The 19,340-nt window shown below is 41.3% G+C and overlaps 1 protein-coding gene across 1 annotated transcript in view; it reads right to left on the bottom strand.

Moving 5' to 3' along the window:
- The window catches only part of LOC149180264 (envelope glycoprotein), a 73,239-nt gene extending 56,568 nt beyond the window's left edge, over nt 1-16,671 (bottom strand). The window contains exons 1-2 of the mRNA XM_089415992.1: nt 16,541-16,671; nt 16,161-16,387 (exon numbers count right to left, since the gene is read on the bottom strand). Coding sequence (XP_089272118.1) covers nt 16,161-16,291 — 131 coding nt within the window. The 5' untranslated portion in view covers nt 16,292-16,387; nt 16,541-16,671. The remainder of the gene's footprint in view (nt 1-16,160; nt 16,388-16,540) is intronic.
- Nucleotides 16,672-19,340: the final 2,669 nt, after the last annotated feature.

Below are 19,340 nucleotides of genomic sequence, written 5' to 3'. Positions count from 1 at the left end.
GGTTCACCTTCCCCTACTAGACGTGTGTAGGGTGAGTGGTTCACCTTCCCCTACAATTGACATATGCATAGGATGAGTGGTTCACCTTCTCCTATGCCATATGGGCAAGATGAGTTATTCACCTTCTCCTGTTGATGCCCCAACATACATCTTACCCATGTAGTCCGGGACTCATGGGAAGTACCTCTCATCTGGCCAATGAGTTGGGAAACGTGGATAGGGACCATAGCACTACCGATGGACTTATCGTGTACTGCTGTTGGGATGTATGGTGTTGAACAATTTGATCAGGATCCATTTGAGGTTCTACCTCTAGACTGACTTTTGCCAATGGAGAGTGGCAAGGTCTTGTGGCTCACTCTCGATCGATTCTTCTTCATTATTACTTCACGGTTCAGCAGAGCAGAGATGAGATGACAGTTATGGTACATGACGACAGGATGGCATGATGACGACAGATGGATTGGTAGGTGGAATTCTCCCTAGTTGAGAGGGAGTGTTAAAATTGGCAACTAGCGCCAAATTCCACCTTGGGACAACTCATTTGATGGAGATGATGATGGCATTGGATTCCTGTTTTCGAGAGGTCCAAGATTGATATAAAGATCGTCTAATTTGGACATGCAGAAGTGTGATTTTGAATTTATACCCACGCATGTGCAAATTGTTCAAGTCAAATTCATCATTATGTAGGATCAAGAAACCCAATGGATGTGTCTCTTCACCCACAACGAATTGTATAAATACACGAGACCTCACACCTCATTTGGCACATTCATCACTCACACATTCTTCTCTCTCTTCATCAGATTGGTTTGTACATCGCTTGGGCAACCTCTCTCTCTCACACGTGAGGCTAGGAGGATAGATTTTCTAGGCAAAATTACAGGCCAAATTCAGACTTCAGGGACGGGTTTGACCAGCGTTGACTGAGGTGTTTTTGACTAAGTTTGACTTCAATTTTTGGGTCAAAAGTTCGATTTTCTCAGGCCACATTTGTGGGAACAAAAACCGAGAATTTCTGGGCTGATTGACCTACATTGACTTCAAGGTTGACTATTGTTTGACCACAAAAAAAATTACAACAATTTTCTCTCCTTCGACCAAGCTATTTTGGGTTGAAATCAAGTCGAGTTTGACCAAGGAAGACCGAGCTACTTCAAGGAAGAATTGTTGTTGTTTTGACCAATGTTGACTTTCTGGTTAGGGCTGCAATTGACTGCAGAAATTTACAGGGTTGATTTGACTTTGTATTGGGCAAGTCAATTTGACTTTTGTACTCTCTCTCTCTTCTAAACTTTTGATTTAATAATAAGACGAATTGATCAAAGGGTTTCCCCCACATTGGGGTTTTTCACTAGCATCTGCTAAATCTGGTGTCCTCTTGTCTTGGCTTGTCTTCTGCAGTTTGTTTTTTGTTCTATATGCTTTTACTGTCAATGTGATTATTGTGATTGCTATTGGAAATTGGCAATTGTTATTGGTCTGCTAAGGAACATTGAAGTAAATTATTCTAAGCATAGAACATACCATTGTTATCTAAAAATTAACATGCTATCAGAGCCCAGGTGAAGACAAAGCACAAGCAAGAGTGAGGAAAACAATCACTAAGGGAAGTTGTTGACAAGAATATTGGTCTAGCTTCAATGACGACTACATCTGTCTTCAAATCTGAGGGCAAGCTCAAGGACAAATCTGACTATCATGCATGGAAGATGACTTTGGATCATTGTTTTACGAAACGGCCGTACCGAAACGGAAACGGCCGTTTCATTCCGAGTCAAAAAAAAAATTGCGAAACGGCCTTTGACCCGGCTCGGTTGACCGGGTCAGCTATGACCCGGCCGAGTCAGCCAATGACTCGGCCGGGTCATAGCTGACCCGGTCAACCCGGCCGGGTCCCGTCAAAAAACGGCCGAGTCAATAGCAGACCGGCTGGGCAGCGATTTAAGTTAAAAAAAAATTACTTTTTTGCTGATTTGGAGCTGAGGATGTGTGAAGATTAGTTGACAAGTTCTTAGCAGTAGAAGAAGTTGCAGATTGCAAGCTTGATTGAAGACACCAGTGACTCTTCCTCATTTAGGACATCAGTGACCTTGATCTTGATATAACAATAACCATGACAGTGACATTGATACGCACCAGTAATCTTGTTATATTACAGTGACCCTGTGGCAGAATCCTTACAGTGATGTTATCTCTATGACAATGATAGCAGAGTTGAGCTGAATCATTGCAAGCTACTAGGGTTGAGCACAATTCTTAATTCAGAATTTGGATTGGCTTGCTAGTAAAGGAGTTAAGAGTGATGTGTGACAGTCCCCTGTATAGCAATAACCTTGATATGGCAGTGATAGTTGGGCAGTGTGTGCAATGAGAGTAGCATGTTTGATGTGGCAATAATCTAGCATAACGGTGACATTGATGTTGGATAGTGAAACTTGCTGATTGTCGGATTGACATGATTGATGACAGCGATATGTGATTGACGGTGATGATGACTGTAATGAAAATAGTGAGATTATGATAGTCCCTTCTTGACAGTAGTGTGCAAGCAACAATAACATGAGTGGAGGTGGCATAACAGAAACAGTGGCAGCAGTAGCAGCAACAAAGGACAGTTGGAGCAGTGGTAGCAGGGGCAGTATGAGGCTTGAGCTTAATGAGTCAAAGAAGGAAGTGGATCACCTCAAAAGCATGTTGCAAGAGGCAAACAATAAGGAAAGCACCTTGACAAACTAGCTCAAGGAAAAGGACCTTTTTAAAATATTTAAAATTATGTTTTTTTATAAAAAAAATAAATATTTAATGTATTTTTTACAACGACCGAGTCATTGAAATCGAGCCGGCCGAGTCATTGCCGTTTCCGTTTCCGTTTCCGTTTCCGAGTCGATCCTCGGCCGAGTCCGAATCCGAGTCCGTTTTGTAAAACATTGCTTTGGATTTGGCTTTGGAAGAGAATGATGTTATGGACTATGTAAAGGGAAGAGTGGTGGAGCCTCCTTCAAATGCACCCGCTGCTGCAAAAACAAAGTGCAAGAAAGGTGAGGTCAAAGCTAAGAAAATTATTGTAGATTCCATTCACAAGCTTTTGGTTGCCTATATTTCTGATTTGGAAACATCTAAGGAGATGTATGATACGCTGGTTGGGATGTTCAAAGTAAACAATGCAAATCAAGTCCTCTTTTACAAGAACAAGTTGAAAGACATCAAGATGGATAGAGGAGAGTCCATTCAATCCTACTTCATGAGAATTACCAAAATCAAGAATGATCTTCTATCTATAGGAGAAGTTTTTGGTGACAAGGAGCTCACTCTTATTGCACTTGGAGGTCTTACAAGAGCATGGGATGTGTTTAACACCACCATCCTCAATAATGACAAGATTCTGGGTTTTCATGAATTATTGGCTAAATGCACTCAAAAGAAATAAGAATGATGGAGGGAGATAAGCCCTCCAATGGAAATGATCTTGCCTTCTCCGCTCATGCTAGATGGTCCAAGGAAACAAGGTCAAGGATTTAAGTTGGGATTCAAAGAAGGAAGAAAAGGAAGATGTTACAATTGCAACAAGTTTGGCCACTATGCTAGAGAATGTCCTCACAAGAAGGGTACTCCAAGGGATGATGACAACAACAACCACAACAACCACAAAGAAAATGGGAATCAAAGGGACAACAAGTTCAACAACAAAGGAAAAAGGAATGCTCCCACTGCTCAATATGGTAATGGTTGTCCTCCCAAAAGATCAAGAAGTTCCAGGTATGACGAAAGTAATTTGTAGGAAAACAAAATGAATTTTATCTTATTTCTGCTTTAACTACTACCTCTCCTCCAGGCACTTCACTAGGTACAAAGAGGCCCTCTCAAATTTGGTTGAAAAGAAGACTAACTTGCAAATCATACTTGGAGATAATGCCACCTATCCCATGAAAGGAATAGGTACCGTCACTCTTCACTTGAATCAAGGTCAAACCATTCATCTACAAGAAGTATTGTATGTGCCCAATTTGAAGAAGAACCTGGTATCTATTTTTGCGATGGAAAATAAAGGCTTCAATGTAGCATTCGTTGATGGAAAGGTACGTCTTTGGAAAAGAAATCCTAAAGATGCATTTAGACTTGGATTTAGGGTTGATGGTCTTTATCAAGTTGGAGGAATTCCTTTGGGAGCCATCTCTTGTGACACTTCAATCCGAATTATGGCACCGAAGATTTGCCCACCTACATTACAAAGCCTTACCTGGGGGTAAGGAAGACGGTCACATGTATGCCCGATTTCAACATGAATCATGAAGGTGTTTGTGAGGGTTGTGCAGCTGGGAAACTTACAAGGGGACCATTCCCCTCAAGCGAAAGTCAAACTTCTGATATTCTTCAACTAGTCCATTCTGACCTATCTAGTATGTTGCATGTAACATCATTAGGAGGATACTTATATTATGTTATTTTTGTGGATGACTTCTCTCGCAAAACATGGATCTATTTCTTAAAGAAGAAGGATGAAGTATTCAAATGGTTATGTGCTTTCAAAGCCTTGGTGGAGAATCAAACAGGGAAGAAGATCAAAATATTAAGGACCGACAATGGGACTGAATATGAATCAAATGAATTCAATGACTATTGTACAGAAGCTAGCATCAAGAGGGAGACAATCACTGCATACACTCTCGAGCAAAATGGAGTTACTGAAAGAAAGAATTGAACGATCATGGAAACCACCCGTGTCATGCTTCATGATCTAGGTCTACCGAAGTTCTTATGGGGAGAAGCTACAAATACCGTTGTATATGTTCAAAATAGGTGTCCACATCAACCATTGAATTTCAAGACACCCGAAGAAGTTTTCATTGGTAAGAAACCTAATGTTTCTCATTTTAGAATATTTGGTTGTCCCGTATATTTTCATGTGCCTAAAGAGAAGAGAAACAAGTTGGGAGCTTGCGAGAAGAAAGGAACTTTTGTGGGCTACAGTGAAAACTCAAAGGCATATAGAATCTATGTGCCTGGTCAATGAGATGTGGAAGTAACCCATGATGTCACATTTGATGAAGACATTGCTCTTAGGAAAGCCAAAGATCTCCCCATTCAAGAAAAAGAAAATGATGATGCTACAAGAAAGCAGGAAAAACCTTCATCCGATGAGCCTATGCCCGATGTTGAAGGTCCGATGGATCTAATTGATCCACCTCCTATTGATTCCTCTACCCCAAGGAAAAGACCGTTGTGGCTCAAAAACACTCTCGAAGATACTAAAAAGCATATTGCTCCAAGAGGGACATTTCGTGAAAGTAAGAAGCCCACCAGGTATCAAGGATACCTTGCTGCGATGAGTACCATTGCTCAATCTGAGCCTTGTACATTCGAAGAAGCTGTAAAACACCAAGTATGGAAGGATGCGATGAATGAGGAGAACGAATCAATCATGAAGAATGATGTCTGGGATGTGGTTCCTAGACCCAAGGACAACTCTGTGGTCACTTCTAAATGGCTTTACAAACTCAAACATGAAGCTAATGGGAGTGCAGAAAAATACAAGGCCAGGTTCATTGCTCGAGGCTTCTCTCAAAAGGAAGGGGTGGACTATGATGAGATATTTGCACCAGTTGCCTGATATACCACTATCTATTCAATTATAGCTCTTGTTGCCTCTCAAGGATGGAACCTACACCAAATGAATTTTAAGACTGCTTTCTTGCATGGCTCACTTAAGGAAGAAGTCAACTTGGAACAACCTGAGGGGTTCGAAGTACAAGATCGAAGGACACACGAATGCAGGTTGAAGAAAGCCCTCTATGGGTTGAAGCAAGCCCCCAAGGCTTGGTATGAAATGATTGATAGCTATCTTATGAAGTTGGAATTTACAAAGAGCGATGTTGACCCTAACCTATATTTCAAGGTTGAGAATGACAGGCCTCTCATTCTAGTCCTTTATGTGGATGATCTCTTTCTGACAAGTGCAGACCCTCTCATTTATCAATGCAAGAAGGAGTTCGCTTCCAATTTCGAAATGAAAGACCTAGGACTGATGCACTACTTCCTAGGCCTGGAGGTCTGGCAAAAGCCATGTGAGATTTTCTTTTCACAAGGAAAATACATTGTGAAGTTGCTTGAGAGATGTGGAATGGTGGATTGCAAGTCCGTGTCTACTCCGATGGAACTAAACTTCAAGAAGCTATATGGAAGTGTTGTTGGGCCTAGATTGGCAAACCCTTACGAATATTGACAACTTGTGGGGGCCCTGATGTTCTTGGTAAACTCTCGTCCTGATATATGCTTTGCTATGAACACATTGAGTCAATTTATGGTCGAGCCTCATCACATACATTGGATTGTTGCTAAGAATCTCCTGAGATATCTCCGGGGCACAATCTATTATGGACTGAGATACACTGTCGAGAGTTTGACGCTGCATGGATATACAGATGCTGACTGGGCTGGCAGTGTGGTGGATCGTAAGAGCACGTCTGGATGTTGCTTCTCATTAGGGTCTGCTTCAATTTCATGGATGAGCAGGAAGTAGAAATCGGTTGCACTAAGCACCACCAAGGCCGAAAATATTGCAGCATGGCCTGTTGTGAAGCTGTCTGATTGAGGAAGCTCTTTAGTGAGTTATCTGAACGTGTGCTAGATATCACTGTAATCTTCTGCGACAACCAGAGTGGGATTCACCTTTTAGAGAATCCTTTGTTCCGTGACTTCTCCAAGCACATTGATATCAGGTACCATTTTATCTGGGATATGGTACAACGGGGAGCGATAAGACTCGAACACATCAAGACTAATAAGCAAGTCGCAGATATCCTCACAAAGCCTTTGGGGAAGGTCAAATTCTTAGCCTTCTAAGAAAGACCTGGGGGCTTGGGGTACTTCTTGGAACTATGAGCGACCATAGGGTGAGTGGTTCACCTTACCCTGTGATACCCCATGATGACGAGTGTAGGGTGAGTGGTTCACCTTCTCCTATTGATGCCCCAGCATACATCCTACCCATGTAGTATGGGACTCATGGGAAGTACCTCTCATCTGGCCAATGATTTGGGAAACGTGGATAGGGACCATAGCACTATTGATGGACGCATCATGTACTGTCGTTAGGATGCATGGTGTTCAACAATTTGATCTGGGATCATTTGAGGTTCTACCTCTGGACTGACTTTTATCAGTGGAGAGTGGTAAGGTCTTCTTACTCACTCTCGATTGATTCTTCTTCATTATTACTTCACGGTTCAACAGAGCAGAGATGAGATGACAAATATGGTACATGACGACACGATGGCATGATGACGATAGATGGATTGGTAGGTGGAATTCTCCCTAGTTGAGAGGGAGTGTTAAAATTGGCAACTAGGCCCAAATTCCACCTTGGGACAACTCATTTGATGGAGTTGATGATGGCATTGAATTCCTCTTTTCAAGAGGTCCAAGATTGATATAAAGATCATCTCATTCGGACAAGCAGAAGTGTGATTTTGAAGTTATGCCCACACATGTGCGAATTGTTCAGGTCAGCTTTCATCATTATGTAGGTTCAAGAAGCCCAATGGATGTGTCTCTTTACCCACAACGAATTGTATAAATACAAGAGATCTCACAACTTCATTTGTACATGTCAGAATCGGATGATCTTTAGATCAATCCTACACCTCTTGGAGAGAGGAATCCAAGAAAAATCGTCGCTGTCATAAATAAGATGACCCATGTGGAGTTTGGCCCTAGTTGCCAATTTTAACACTCCTTCTCAACTAGGGAGAACTCCATATGCTAATCCATTTGCCAATCTATACTATCTCTGCCATCAATGCACTGCTCTGCTCTACTGAACTATGAAGAAGAAGAAGTGATCGAGAATGTATCATACCATTCTCTACTGACCCGAAGTCAATCCCAATCAAAGGAGAGTGTGTCATACCACTCTTATTGATACAAATTCAGTTCCAATCAACAGAGAGTGTCTCATACCACTCTTATTGACCCGAAGTCAGTTCCAATTGATCCCAGATCAATATCGGTCATCCTAGCAAAGGGAGTACAGTAGTACACGATGCGTCCATCATTAGTACTATGGTCCCTATCCTCATTTCCCTACTCATTGGCCAGATGAGAGGTACTTCCCATGAGTCCCAGACTGCATGGGTAGGATGTCTCAGCAGGAGAAGGATGAACCACTCATCCTGCCTACATGTCACCAAGGGGTATCGCAAAGGAAGGTTGAACCACTCACCCTGTACACAGAAAACCACTAGGGCAAGGCTGAACTACTCACCCTGTACACAACAAACCACTGGGGTAAGGCTGAACCACTCACCCTATGGTTGCTCATCGCTCCAAGAAGTACCAAAAGCCCCCTGGAGCTCAATGTCCATTTCGTACAGGGCCCTCATAAGAGGGTCTCTCCACGACTCCAAGGCATTCTTGGAAGGCCAAGAACTTGACCTTCCCCAGTGGCTTTGTCAGAATATCAACGACCTGCTCATCAGTCCCAATGTGATGGAGCCTTATTGCTCCTCATTGTACCATATACCGGATAAAGTGGTACCTCATATCTATATGCTTGGAGCGATCATGAAACACGAGATTCTCTGATAATCAAATCCCACTCTGGCTGTCGCAGAGGATCACGATGGTATCTAACACATGTCCAAACAGCTCACCGAAGAGCTTCCTCAACCAGACAACTTCACAAGAAGCCATACTAGCAGTTCTGTATTCGGCCTCGACAGTGCTCAAGGCAACCGATTTCTACTTCCTACTCATCCAGGATATCGAAGCAAAACCCAAAGAAAAACAACATCCATAAGTGCTCTTGCGATCCACCACACTACCAGCCTAATTGGCATCAGAATAACCATGCAACCTCACATCTCAAGCAGTGTATCTCAGCCCATGAGTGATTGTGCCCCGAAGATATCTCAGAAGATTCTTGACACCAATCCAATGTATATGATGAGGCTCAACCATATATTGGCTCAATGTGTTAACTACAAAACATATGTCCAGACGTGAGTTCACCAAGAACATCAATGGTCCTATGAGTTGACGATACCTAGAAGCATTTCCCAATTCAGGTCCAACAACACTACCACATAACTGCTTAAAGTTAAGCCCATCGGAGTAGTCACAAGCTTGTAGTCCACCATCCCAAATCTTTCCAATATCTTCACAACATATTTTCCTCGAGAGAGGAGAATTTCACCTAGCTTTTGCTAGACCTCCAGCCCTAGGAAATAGTGGATCGGTCCTAGGTCCTTCATCTCAAATTCAAAAGCCAACTCCCTCTTACATTTGTGAATGAGAGGGTCTACACTTCCATTAGCTCCATGCTTGATTTTGTAGAGCCACTTAGAGGTGACAACCAATTTGTCCTGGGGTCTAGGGACCACATCCCAGACATCATTCTTCATAATTGACTCATATTCTTCATTCATAGCATCCTTCCATACTTGTTGCTTCACGGCTTCTTCAAATGATGAGGGATCATTTTGAATGATAGTGCTCATGGCGGTCAAATATCCTTGATATCTGTTCAACTTCTTGCTTTCACGGAAAGTCCCCCTTGGTGCAATGTATCTCTCAACATCTTCAAGAGTCTCCCTAAGCCATGAGGATCTCCTTTTGGAGGAGGAGGGCTCATGAGGAGGATTAATAGGATCCATAGGTTCATCAACATCAAGCAATGTTTCATCTTCTTTTGCACCCTGATTTCCAGTGGCAGCTTCTTTGTCCTTCCTTAGGATAGGAAGGTTGTTGATCTTCCTAAGGGCCATATCTTCGTCAAAGGTGACATCATGACATATCTCAACTTTCTTTTGACCATCCACATAAATTCTATATCCCTTAGAATTTTCACTATAACTCACAAAGATTCATTTCTTCCCAGATGCACCCAATTTGCTTCTTTTCTCTTTCGGCACATGAAAATATACAGAACTTCCAAAAATTCTAAAATGAGAGACATTGGGTTTCTTACCAGTGAACATTTCTTCGGGAGTCTTGGAGTCCAATGCTTGATGACGGCATCGGTTATGAACATATACGGCAGTATTTGCAGCTTCAGCGCATACGAACTTCGAAAGGCCTTAATCATGAAGCATGGCACGAACTACTTCTACAATAGAGCGATTCTACCTTTCAGCCACACCATTCTGCTCACGAGTGTATGGCGTTGTAGTCTCCCTCTTAATGCCAGCTTCTCTGCAATAATATTGGAATTCATTGGATTCGTACTCAGTCCCATTATCAGTCCTCAATATCTTGATTTTCTTCTCTAATTGGTTTTCGATCAAGGCTTTGAAGTGTCGGAACCAGGTAAAAACTTCATCCTTCTTATTCAAGAAGGAGATCCAGGTCTTGCGAGAATAATCATCCGTAAAGGTGAAATAATATGAGTATCCTCCCAAAGAGTTTACGGGCATCATACCAGATATGTCAGAGTGGATCAATCGCAGTATATCTGTTGTCTTTCTATTACTTGAGGGGAATGGTCCCCTTTTAAGTTTTCCTTCGGCACATTCGGACATATACCTTCATGATCTACTTTGAACTCGGGCATATCTGTCACCATCTGTATCACATCGGATAGGGCCTTATAATGAAGATGGGCAAACCTCCAGTGCCATAGTTCAGATTGTAGAGATGTGTCGTAAGACATGCCTCCCAATGGACATCCTCCAACTTGATACAAAGTGTCAACCCAAAACCCAAGAGTAAAAGCATCTTTAAAATTTCTTTTCCAAACACATTCCTTTCCATCGATGAATGCCACCTTGAATCCTTTGTCCTCCATGGCTGAAATGGACACCAGGTTCTTCTTGAGATCATGTACATATAGTACTTCTTGCAAATGAATAGTGTTACCTTGACTCAATTGAAGGGTAACATTCCCTACTCCCTTCACGGGATAGGTGGCATTGTCTCCAAGGATAATCTCCAAGTTTGTATCCTTTTCTATCAGATTGGAGAGGGCTTCCTTGTATCCGGTGAAGTGCCTTGAGGCACCACTATCAATCAGCCAATTTCCCAAAGCGTCCGGAGGAGAGGTAGTGGAGAGGGCCGACATAAGATAGTACCCTTTTTGCTTATTGTTAACAACATTTGATTCTTCATGCCTGGAGTTCCTTGATTTCTTGGAGGGTCGATCATTTCCTTGATGTCCCGCATTCATTTTTCCTTTGCCATTGGACCTGCCATTCCTTTGATCGTTGTTATTGAAATTGCCCCTAGAATGATTGTGATCATCATCATGCGATGTGTCCATTCTATTTGGACACTCCCTTGCATAGTGGCCAAACTTATTGCAAACAAAGCACCTACCCTTCCTTCCTCCCTTAAATCCAAGCTTTCCATGGAAATGACCTTTAGACCCTGCATTATTTCTCCTTTTGGCATGAGCGGATAATGCAGTGGGGTTGCTTCTATTAGAAGGCATTTCTTGCTCCACCATTCTTGTTTCTTCTTGAATGCATCTCGACATCAATTCTTCAAACCCTGGAATTCGATCATTGTTGAGGACGGTGGTTCTAAATACATACCACTCAAGTGGGAGTCCTCCAAGGGTGAGAGTAAGTTCCCTGTCAGAAATGACTTATCCAGTCGAGAGTATATCATTCTTGATCTCAATAATCCTCAAGAAATAGGATTGAATATCCTCATCCTTGCCCTTCTTGATATCCTTCAACTTATTCTTGAGAAATAGAATTTGATTAGCATTACTAACCTCGAACATGTCGACCAACCTATCATAGATCTCCTTATAGGTCTTCAATTCGGAGATGTAGGCCACCAGATGCTTATCAATGGAATCCCTAATAATCTTCTTTGCTTTGACTTCAGCCCTATTGTACTTGATCTTCACAGCAGCCAATGCATTTGAAGGAGGTCCAAGGATTTTACCCTGCACAGTCCATCACTTCTTTTTCTTCCAAGGTCAAATCAAGAGACATCTTCCATCCACGATAGTTAGATTTATCATGGAGCTTGTCTTCAGTCGGGAAGTAGGATGAGGAACCCATTGAACCTTTTGGCCTTGTCCAACTGTCTTTGGTGATTGCTCTTCCACTCTTGCTTGGGCTTTGTTTTCACCTCAGCTCTAATACCACGTCAATTTAGGCAACAATGGTATGTTCTATGCTTTAGAGCAATTTTACTTCAATTTCTTTATTAGCCCAATATCAATATTCAAATTAGCAATCACATCAACATGATAGTAAAAAGCAGATAGAACATAAACATAAACAGTAGAAGACAAGCCAACACAGGAGGACACAAGATGTGGCAAAAGCTAGGGACAAACCCCAATGTGGGGACCCTAGATCAAATCTTCTTTTAGTCTCCAATAGTTCAGCAGAGCGAGATAGTACAATTTATAAATCTGATAATTTATAACAGCAGCAAAAGAGCCCTAACCAAAAAACTCCACATTGGTCAAAAGGGCAGATTTGACCCTCAGCAAATTAGTCAACTTCAGTCAACTTCAGCCTCCAAACAAGATAAAACAGCCCTCAAAACAGTGAAATTCAACCCAGTCAAAGTCTGGTCAAACAGACCACCTGTGGTCAGCCCTAGTTGCAATCAATGTTGGTCAACAGTCAACGTTTAGCCTCGATTTCTATGCCCAAAAATGCGGCCTGCCCAAACAGAGATAGCCCTCACAAAAACACAGTCAAAGGAGGTCAACGCATGTTGGTCAACGCTTGGTCAAACAATCCAAAATTCAATCTCCTAAAATTTCACTCTCCTGAAATTTCGACATCCAAAAATTTCGCTCCGCTGAAATTTCAGATGTGTGGAGAGAGAGAGGCCCAGAAATCCGCACCCAATCAACGAGGAGAGAGAGAGAAGTGTGAAGATGAGTGTGTCCAAATGAGGCTAAGTCACCTTCTATTTATATGCAACATAGAGGATGAATAGACGTGACTGTTGGGCTTTTGATCCTACATAAATTTGTTGGTCGACCTTGACAATTTGACCATAATCAAAATAAATTCATAAGTTCATTTGTAAATGTCAGAATCGGATGATCTTTAGATCAATCCTACACCTCTCGGAGAGAGGAATCCAAGAAAAATAGCAGTTGTCATAAATAAGATGACCCATGTGGAGTTTGGCCCTAGTTGCCAATTTTAACACTTTCTGTCCTAAGCAGCTGAGTTTCTCCTCGGGTATTCCCTGGTCAATGGAAGAAGGGTCGCAAGCTTGTTTTGTCAAGAAAAGGGTGGTTGAAAGGCCTAGGGTATCTCGCTAATGGAGGGCCACAGCCTATGTTGTCTCATTGTTTGTAGGAGGAGCCGAAAGGCCTAATTTACTGTACAAGACTGCAGAAGGAGGGCCGCAGGCCCTGGTTTGCAAGGTAAGAGGCCTAAAGACCTAGGGTGACTACGACTAGGAGGGTCAAGTACCCGTAGACCCCACCACAAAAGAGGAGAGGCCTGTGTGACCTAGTTTTGATGCTACAAACCTTGAAAGTGTGGCCGCAGGTCTACCTAAGGTTACTGGTATAAAACAGAGCTGAAATGTGTCAAGGTCTGTGGAGAAAGGGTTGCTAAAGATCCAAGGGAGATGTGTTATTGAGTGGAGGTCTGTCCAATAGGGTTTAGGACAGCAATTGGAGGTGCCCTAAATGGTGTGATTTGTGGAGTCAAATCACAATCGAGAGGACTGCTTGTGTAAACCCTATGGACAGGACTGCTTGTGTAAACCCTAAGGACAGTGATCTTGGTGGAGCAAGGAGGCTGTTGTGAGGGCTGTTATTGGTACCCTAAGTTCTGTCACTTTGGAGAAGCAAGTGGGCAGTTTGTGTGCAGTCTTGTGAAGACCCTAAGTACAGTGACTTAGGAGGGGTTGAGTTATTGTTGGAGGGCAGTTTGAAGAGTTGAAGATACAAGCAATTCTGGAAAGGCAAAAGTACTTGTGAGCAGCAGTGGCAGAGGTATTGGAGCAGCAGTATCATCTGCAAGTATAGGTGGCAAAGGACCTGCCAGGTGTTCAAGGTACGTTGATTGAAAGGGCTGTGGTAAGCGCTTCATCAGCAAGTAAGTCAAGTGTGTCTTGTTCAAGGGCAGATTGATGGTCATGTGTCACTGACATTAAACCCTCATTTTTCTTGTATCAGGGCTAATTGTAAGGGCCACGATCCCTGGTACGGGAACCCTATGTTTGTTCCATTAAAGTTGTAATATAACAAGTTTTGGGTTTGCAAAAATCTTATGCATCATTGATTCACTGTTGTACATTTTCCGGTGTGCAAAGTGCTTGTGTCGTGGCATTTTAGTGTGTTTGTGATCATGTTTTAGACATATACCTGATTCTGAAGTGCCAAGGAAAAATCAACACAGTAAACTCCTTCCCTACAAGTTCAAGGGGCTAAAAATAAAAAATCACCACCTAGAAAAATATCTACACTTCAAAAGCAACTGCAAGTTGATTCACACAAGAGATAATGAATATTTCAACAAGATCAGGGCTCAATCCGATTGACAAAATCCTTGAAGCAATACTGCCCAAGACAACACTGTGATCCTTTCAGCAATATCCTAGTCGCACATGGTATGCAACCGTTGTAGGAAAAACACTCCTGCAGAGGATAACACAAACTCTGTAGCATTAAAATACTTGCCATAAACCAAAATACATGGGAGTGTGAATACATTTTCTTACACAATGTAAAAGCCACCAAACAAATTCCCTAAAACTCAACACCCTCTCTGTTCATCAAAATGTGTTTTTGTGTTTAAAATGCTTCCAGCCAACATCAGGAATTTCATCCACGGATTTTTGGAATCAAATCTTAGTTAATTGGCCATCAAAGTCACCCCAGGATTGCACCTAGACACATCACCCTAATATGACTCCTTCCAAAGACAGACAGGCCCCAAAAGGGGTAAGCATGTCACAAGCAGAATTCCAACCTAGATGGGGAGGAGAACAACCTCTCATATTAACCACCCAAGCTAGACCACATTGACAAAATGTCTGTTAATGACATTCAGCGACAAGGTACATATTGTGCAAATTTGGAAATAGCTCAAGCGACTCAAAGATCCTTATAGTCTGCAAACGGGAAAATCCCGGAAATGATCAGGGTATGGTATGCGATCCTTGTATGAAAAACCCTCATGCACAAGCATTGTGCAAACTTTGTAGCAATAAAATACTCAGAATAAACCCAAGCAAATGGGACAGAGGATGTATTTTCTTACACAACGTAAAACCCACTTAAAAAATGTGTTTCAATAACATTCAGGTAGAAGATATATATTCTGCACATTTGGAATCAGCTCCTCTTGGTTTTCACCTTAGAATCCCTCCGTTCTCCACATACCTTGTCCCTTTTACTGGGAAACAACTAAATTAACACTAGCGTATCTCCTCATCAATTTGCATGTAAGTTCCTAGCCTGCAAGACTACAGTCTGCTAGTGCTAGGGTTAGTTTTATCAATAACAAAGGGGAAAAGCACATGGGTCATCTAATTGTATGACTTTTCGGTTTCTGAGGATTCATTGCCGATGCCATCCACATTTCTATCGGACTATGATTTGCAGTCAACAGGTACATGGGAGAGAGAGACAATCATGGCGTCAAAGCAACCTCGCCAGCTTATCCAGAAAAAATAAAAATTGGTAATTCTAGGGGTCACTTAGAGGGATTACTGCTACTTCCAAAGCGTATAACTGATCATGTTATGACAATATAGCTTAGCTGATTTTACTCTGGTATGCATATGCATGCCCCCCACTACTTCCCGCCCTCGAGCCACATATCCGAAACGATAAAAACGAGATTTTGATTCCGCTGCTAGACAACAAACCATATCTAGTGTGCTATTGGTGTTCTACGAGGATGAGGATGAAACTACCGATCGCCATATTCTGTAAAACCTAATAAAGATATCCACATTACCCCGATCTCACTTATTCTGAAAAACTAATAGGTATTGCATAACTATTCACCTGCTGAACTACAAACTGCATGCCCATTGTACGCGTAATGAAGCTTAACCTTTTCTGATCTGACCAAATGCAACGATGTGGGATCGAAAAACCAGAGACTCGTAACGGCAATTAATTTATGAGATCGAACAATTTAAAGATCCTAATCATCTGCAGAGCAGGAGCTTATTACTGAGAGAAAGAAAGATTAGGCTAAAGGAGAGGCGAGCACCTGTGAACGAATTGTCTGAGTGTGACATGACGGGGAGAGATGAGGCGACGTTGAAGTCTGAGGGCGAGCCTGTAGGTTCTCTTCAGACCAAGCACGTAGGCCGTGGCCAATGTCAGCTCCCACAAAACCATCTCCCTCCCTCCTTCCTGCCAAACACCAACCAAATAACTTTGAAAAAAATGACGCCGCCCTCCTTCAGATCATATTTGCCCCCTGTCGCCTTCTTCCTGTGGAAAAAGAAACATAGAACGTTTTTTGGTAAAATGTGGAGAACATCCAGAAAGCTGTGTCAACTTCCCTCGAAAACAATCCTACTATACAGTATGCGCGTGACCTGCTTGGTCTAATGACACCTTTGACACGTATCAGTGCCGTGCTACCTGTTTTTATTTTATTTCATATGGGTTCAGCTGATTCCAACTCCTCACTGTCAATCAATTGACCCACTCAAACATATCTGATTCTTAAAGAAAGACATACAACCAACTTTCTTCGTTTTCATTTATTTAAAAATAAGCACCTCGACGAGGAATTAACCTTTTGAGCGGGACATATAAGTAGTAATGTTTCTCTCATTTCATTTCCTTATATCAAGCCGATACTCGTAGGCTTCGTTGGGCCTTTCTACAAATTTTGCACCATGAATAGAGATATGAAAATTCAATAACTATAGTTAATACTCTCAAGTTTTTTATATTAATAAATTACTTTTTTATCACTGATCTAAATTTATTTTAATTTTGGACTTATCAAGTGTTAAGAGTGATCAATTTTTTAGAGTGAAAAGATCCTTCTTGGGGTTTATTAGATCTAGATTTAGGTTGGTATATATATAAGTCACCTGACATGGGAACAGGGGACAAGGAACACACAGCACACACAACTTCCAGTTTCCGACATGAGGCATGTAGACCCCTTGGAACAAGACACATAGGACACATTTTATATATATATATATATATAATTATATATATATATATAATTATATATATATATATATATATATATAATTATATATATATATATAATTATATATATATATATATATATAATTATATATATATTAAAAATTAGTACTAAATAGATATTTCAATGATTTCATATTACTGTAATTCTCATTCGTTTTACAAATTCAGACATAGATCTAGATTCTACATTGTAAATACTAAATTTGTAAGTTGTACAATGTAACATTATGCATACAAATACAATTGTGACAGATTCATCAATAATCCAATAGGAGAAAGACAATAAACTGCAGTTTTCTCATTATGTCACCAAAATCAAAATGTGTTATATAGGTAGTAAGTATTGAGTCCTGAGGACTCCTAACTAGCAATGCCAATGCCAAATAGAAATAGCAAATACAAAACAACTACAAAGTAGTAGGTAGCTCATCAATCAGCATCACTATCATGGTAACCATCACTATCCTCCGGTGCATCCTCCTCCTTTGTATCCAATGTAATCTTTGCATTTGTTGGTGTGGAGGATAGCCCCTCAAAAGTATCACCATCATCAAAAGTCACAGGCTCTAGCACTAGCTCGTTAAGATCCAAGTTGGCCAATGCCAACTCAACACTGTTGTCCAAACCCATATCATCAAGGAAGACATTCCACATCTTTGTCTTTCCCTTCAACCACTCATCCCTTTGCCTGTAAATAAGATGAAGGTTGGTGTGCACATACACCTTTGTCTCTGCCTTGGATTGCTCAAGCCTGTTGTTCTTCACGCTATACAAATTCCCATATGTGCTCCAATTCCTCTTACAACAAGAGGATGAAGTAACCTGAGAGAGGAGCCTCATGGCTAATTGTTGTAGAGGAGGGTTTGTTGCCCCATGAGATGCCCACCAAGAATAGGACTTCTTAGCTCCCCTGTCTCTAATCACATCATAGCCTGCAAATCGCTCAGTGTTAGTGGAAAACTCTGCAAAAGCATCCTCCACCTCATCAAGGGATGCTCTATCCTGAAATATTTGCCTCAATGCATCCTACCGCCCCTGTGAAATTTCATCATCCATGTGAGGAGGGAATCTGCGAGAAAGTCCACGATTCAGCCACTCATGGTTGTAGTATTTTGGGTTCAATGAGTGAGCCAAACAATGCAAAGGTATGCAATTATTGTCCCATCTATTGACAATAATATCCTGTATGGTGGTGCGTTGAAAAAATGTAGCAAGAAAGGCTCAATTTGACTTTAACCTTAGTCAAATTGAGTATCAAATTTCCATATCAATAGGAGAACTTGGAGGCAATTAGCTATCGTGACATGGCTTGTGTCACCCAGTTTACTCATTGAATTCGAGTTAGAGGACTTGGAATTCAGTTAAGCATGTGTGATTGCTAAATTTTAATAATCCAATTAAGTTATTTTTAGTTGTATTTAGTTAATTGACCTCTAACTATTGTTAGAGTCAGTTGAGGTCAGTTGTGCAGTGGTACAACAGTCTAACTCAGAGATTTGTTAGTTAATGATCAATTAGCCTAAAATAGCTAGTGCGTGCAGAGAATTCGAGTTCCTCGGTTGAAGTGGAGATGACAAGGCAGTGTAACAAGCAGTTGTAAACTAGTTTGAGTGTACATATGTTGCATGCAAGCAGTTGATCAATCCTTGGGAATTGTGCAAGGAAATAGGGACTTCCCTATTGTTTAGGAGCTCAAATTAGCTCATATTTGTGCAAGGAAATAGGAGGTTGGAGGAGCCATAAAGTGGCTAAGTGTTGGTCAGAAGTTCCCATTCAGTAGAGAGAAAAGTTATTCTTTTGCAAGTGGTGCTCAGAGCTAGAGCATGCAATTGTAATTGTTTCTCTATCCAACTAATTAATGAAAAGAGGCTTGAGGGGTTTTTCCAAGTTGGGTTTCCCTAGAAATCATTGTGTACTTGTGGTTTTTCTTGTTGCATGTGTATGCATGTTGCTCTAAATTGTGATTTCCATTCTGCATATTATTAGAGTAGAATTTGTGTCTCTTGTTTTCAATTTGAAATCTTTAGCAGTTGCAATTTCTATCAAATTTCTACATGGTATCAAAGCATGATTCACATAGAACAAGAATTCTAAAGTTGTTCCTCAGGAGGTTCAAATTTGGAACTTTAATGTAGCAGGATTTCCTCAAAGTTAGGAGGATGGCCTTTGATGGATTGAGATTAGAGTATGCGTTGGAAGGCAGCTCAAATTT

The sequence above is a fragment of the Pinus tabuliformis genome, chromosome 3_2 (assembly GCF_031772625.1).
Source record: "Pinus tabuliformis cultivar Carrire ecotype Pingquan chromosome 3_2, CPIR1, whole genome shotgun sequence".
NCBI lineage: Eukaryota > Viridiplantae > Streptophyta > Pinopsida > Pinales > Pinaceae > Pinus > Pinus tabuliformis.
This window is presented reverse-complemented; position numbering and strand designations above follow the sequence as displayed.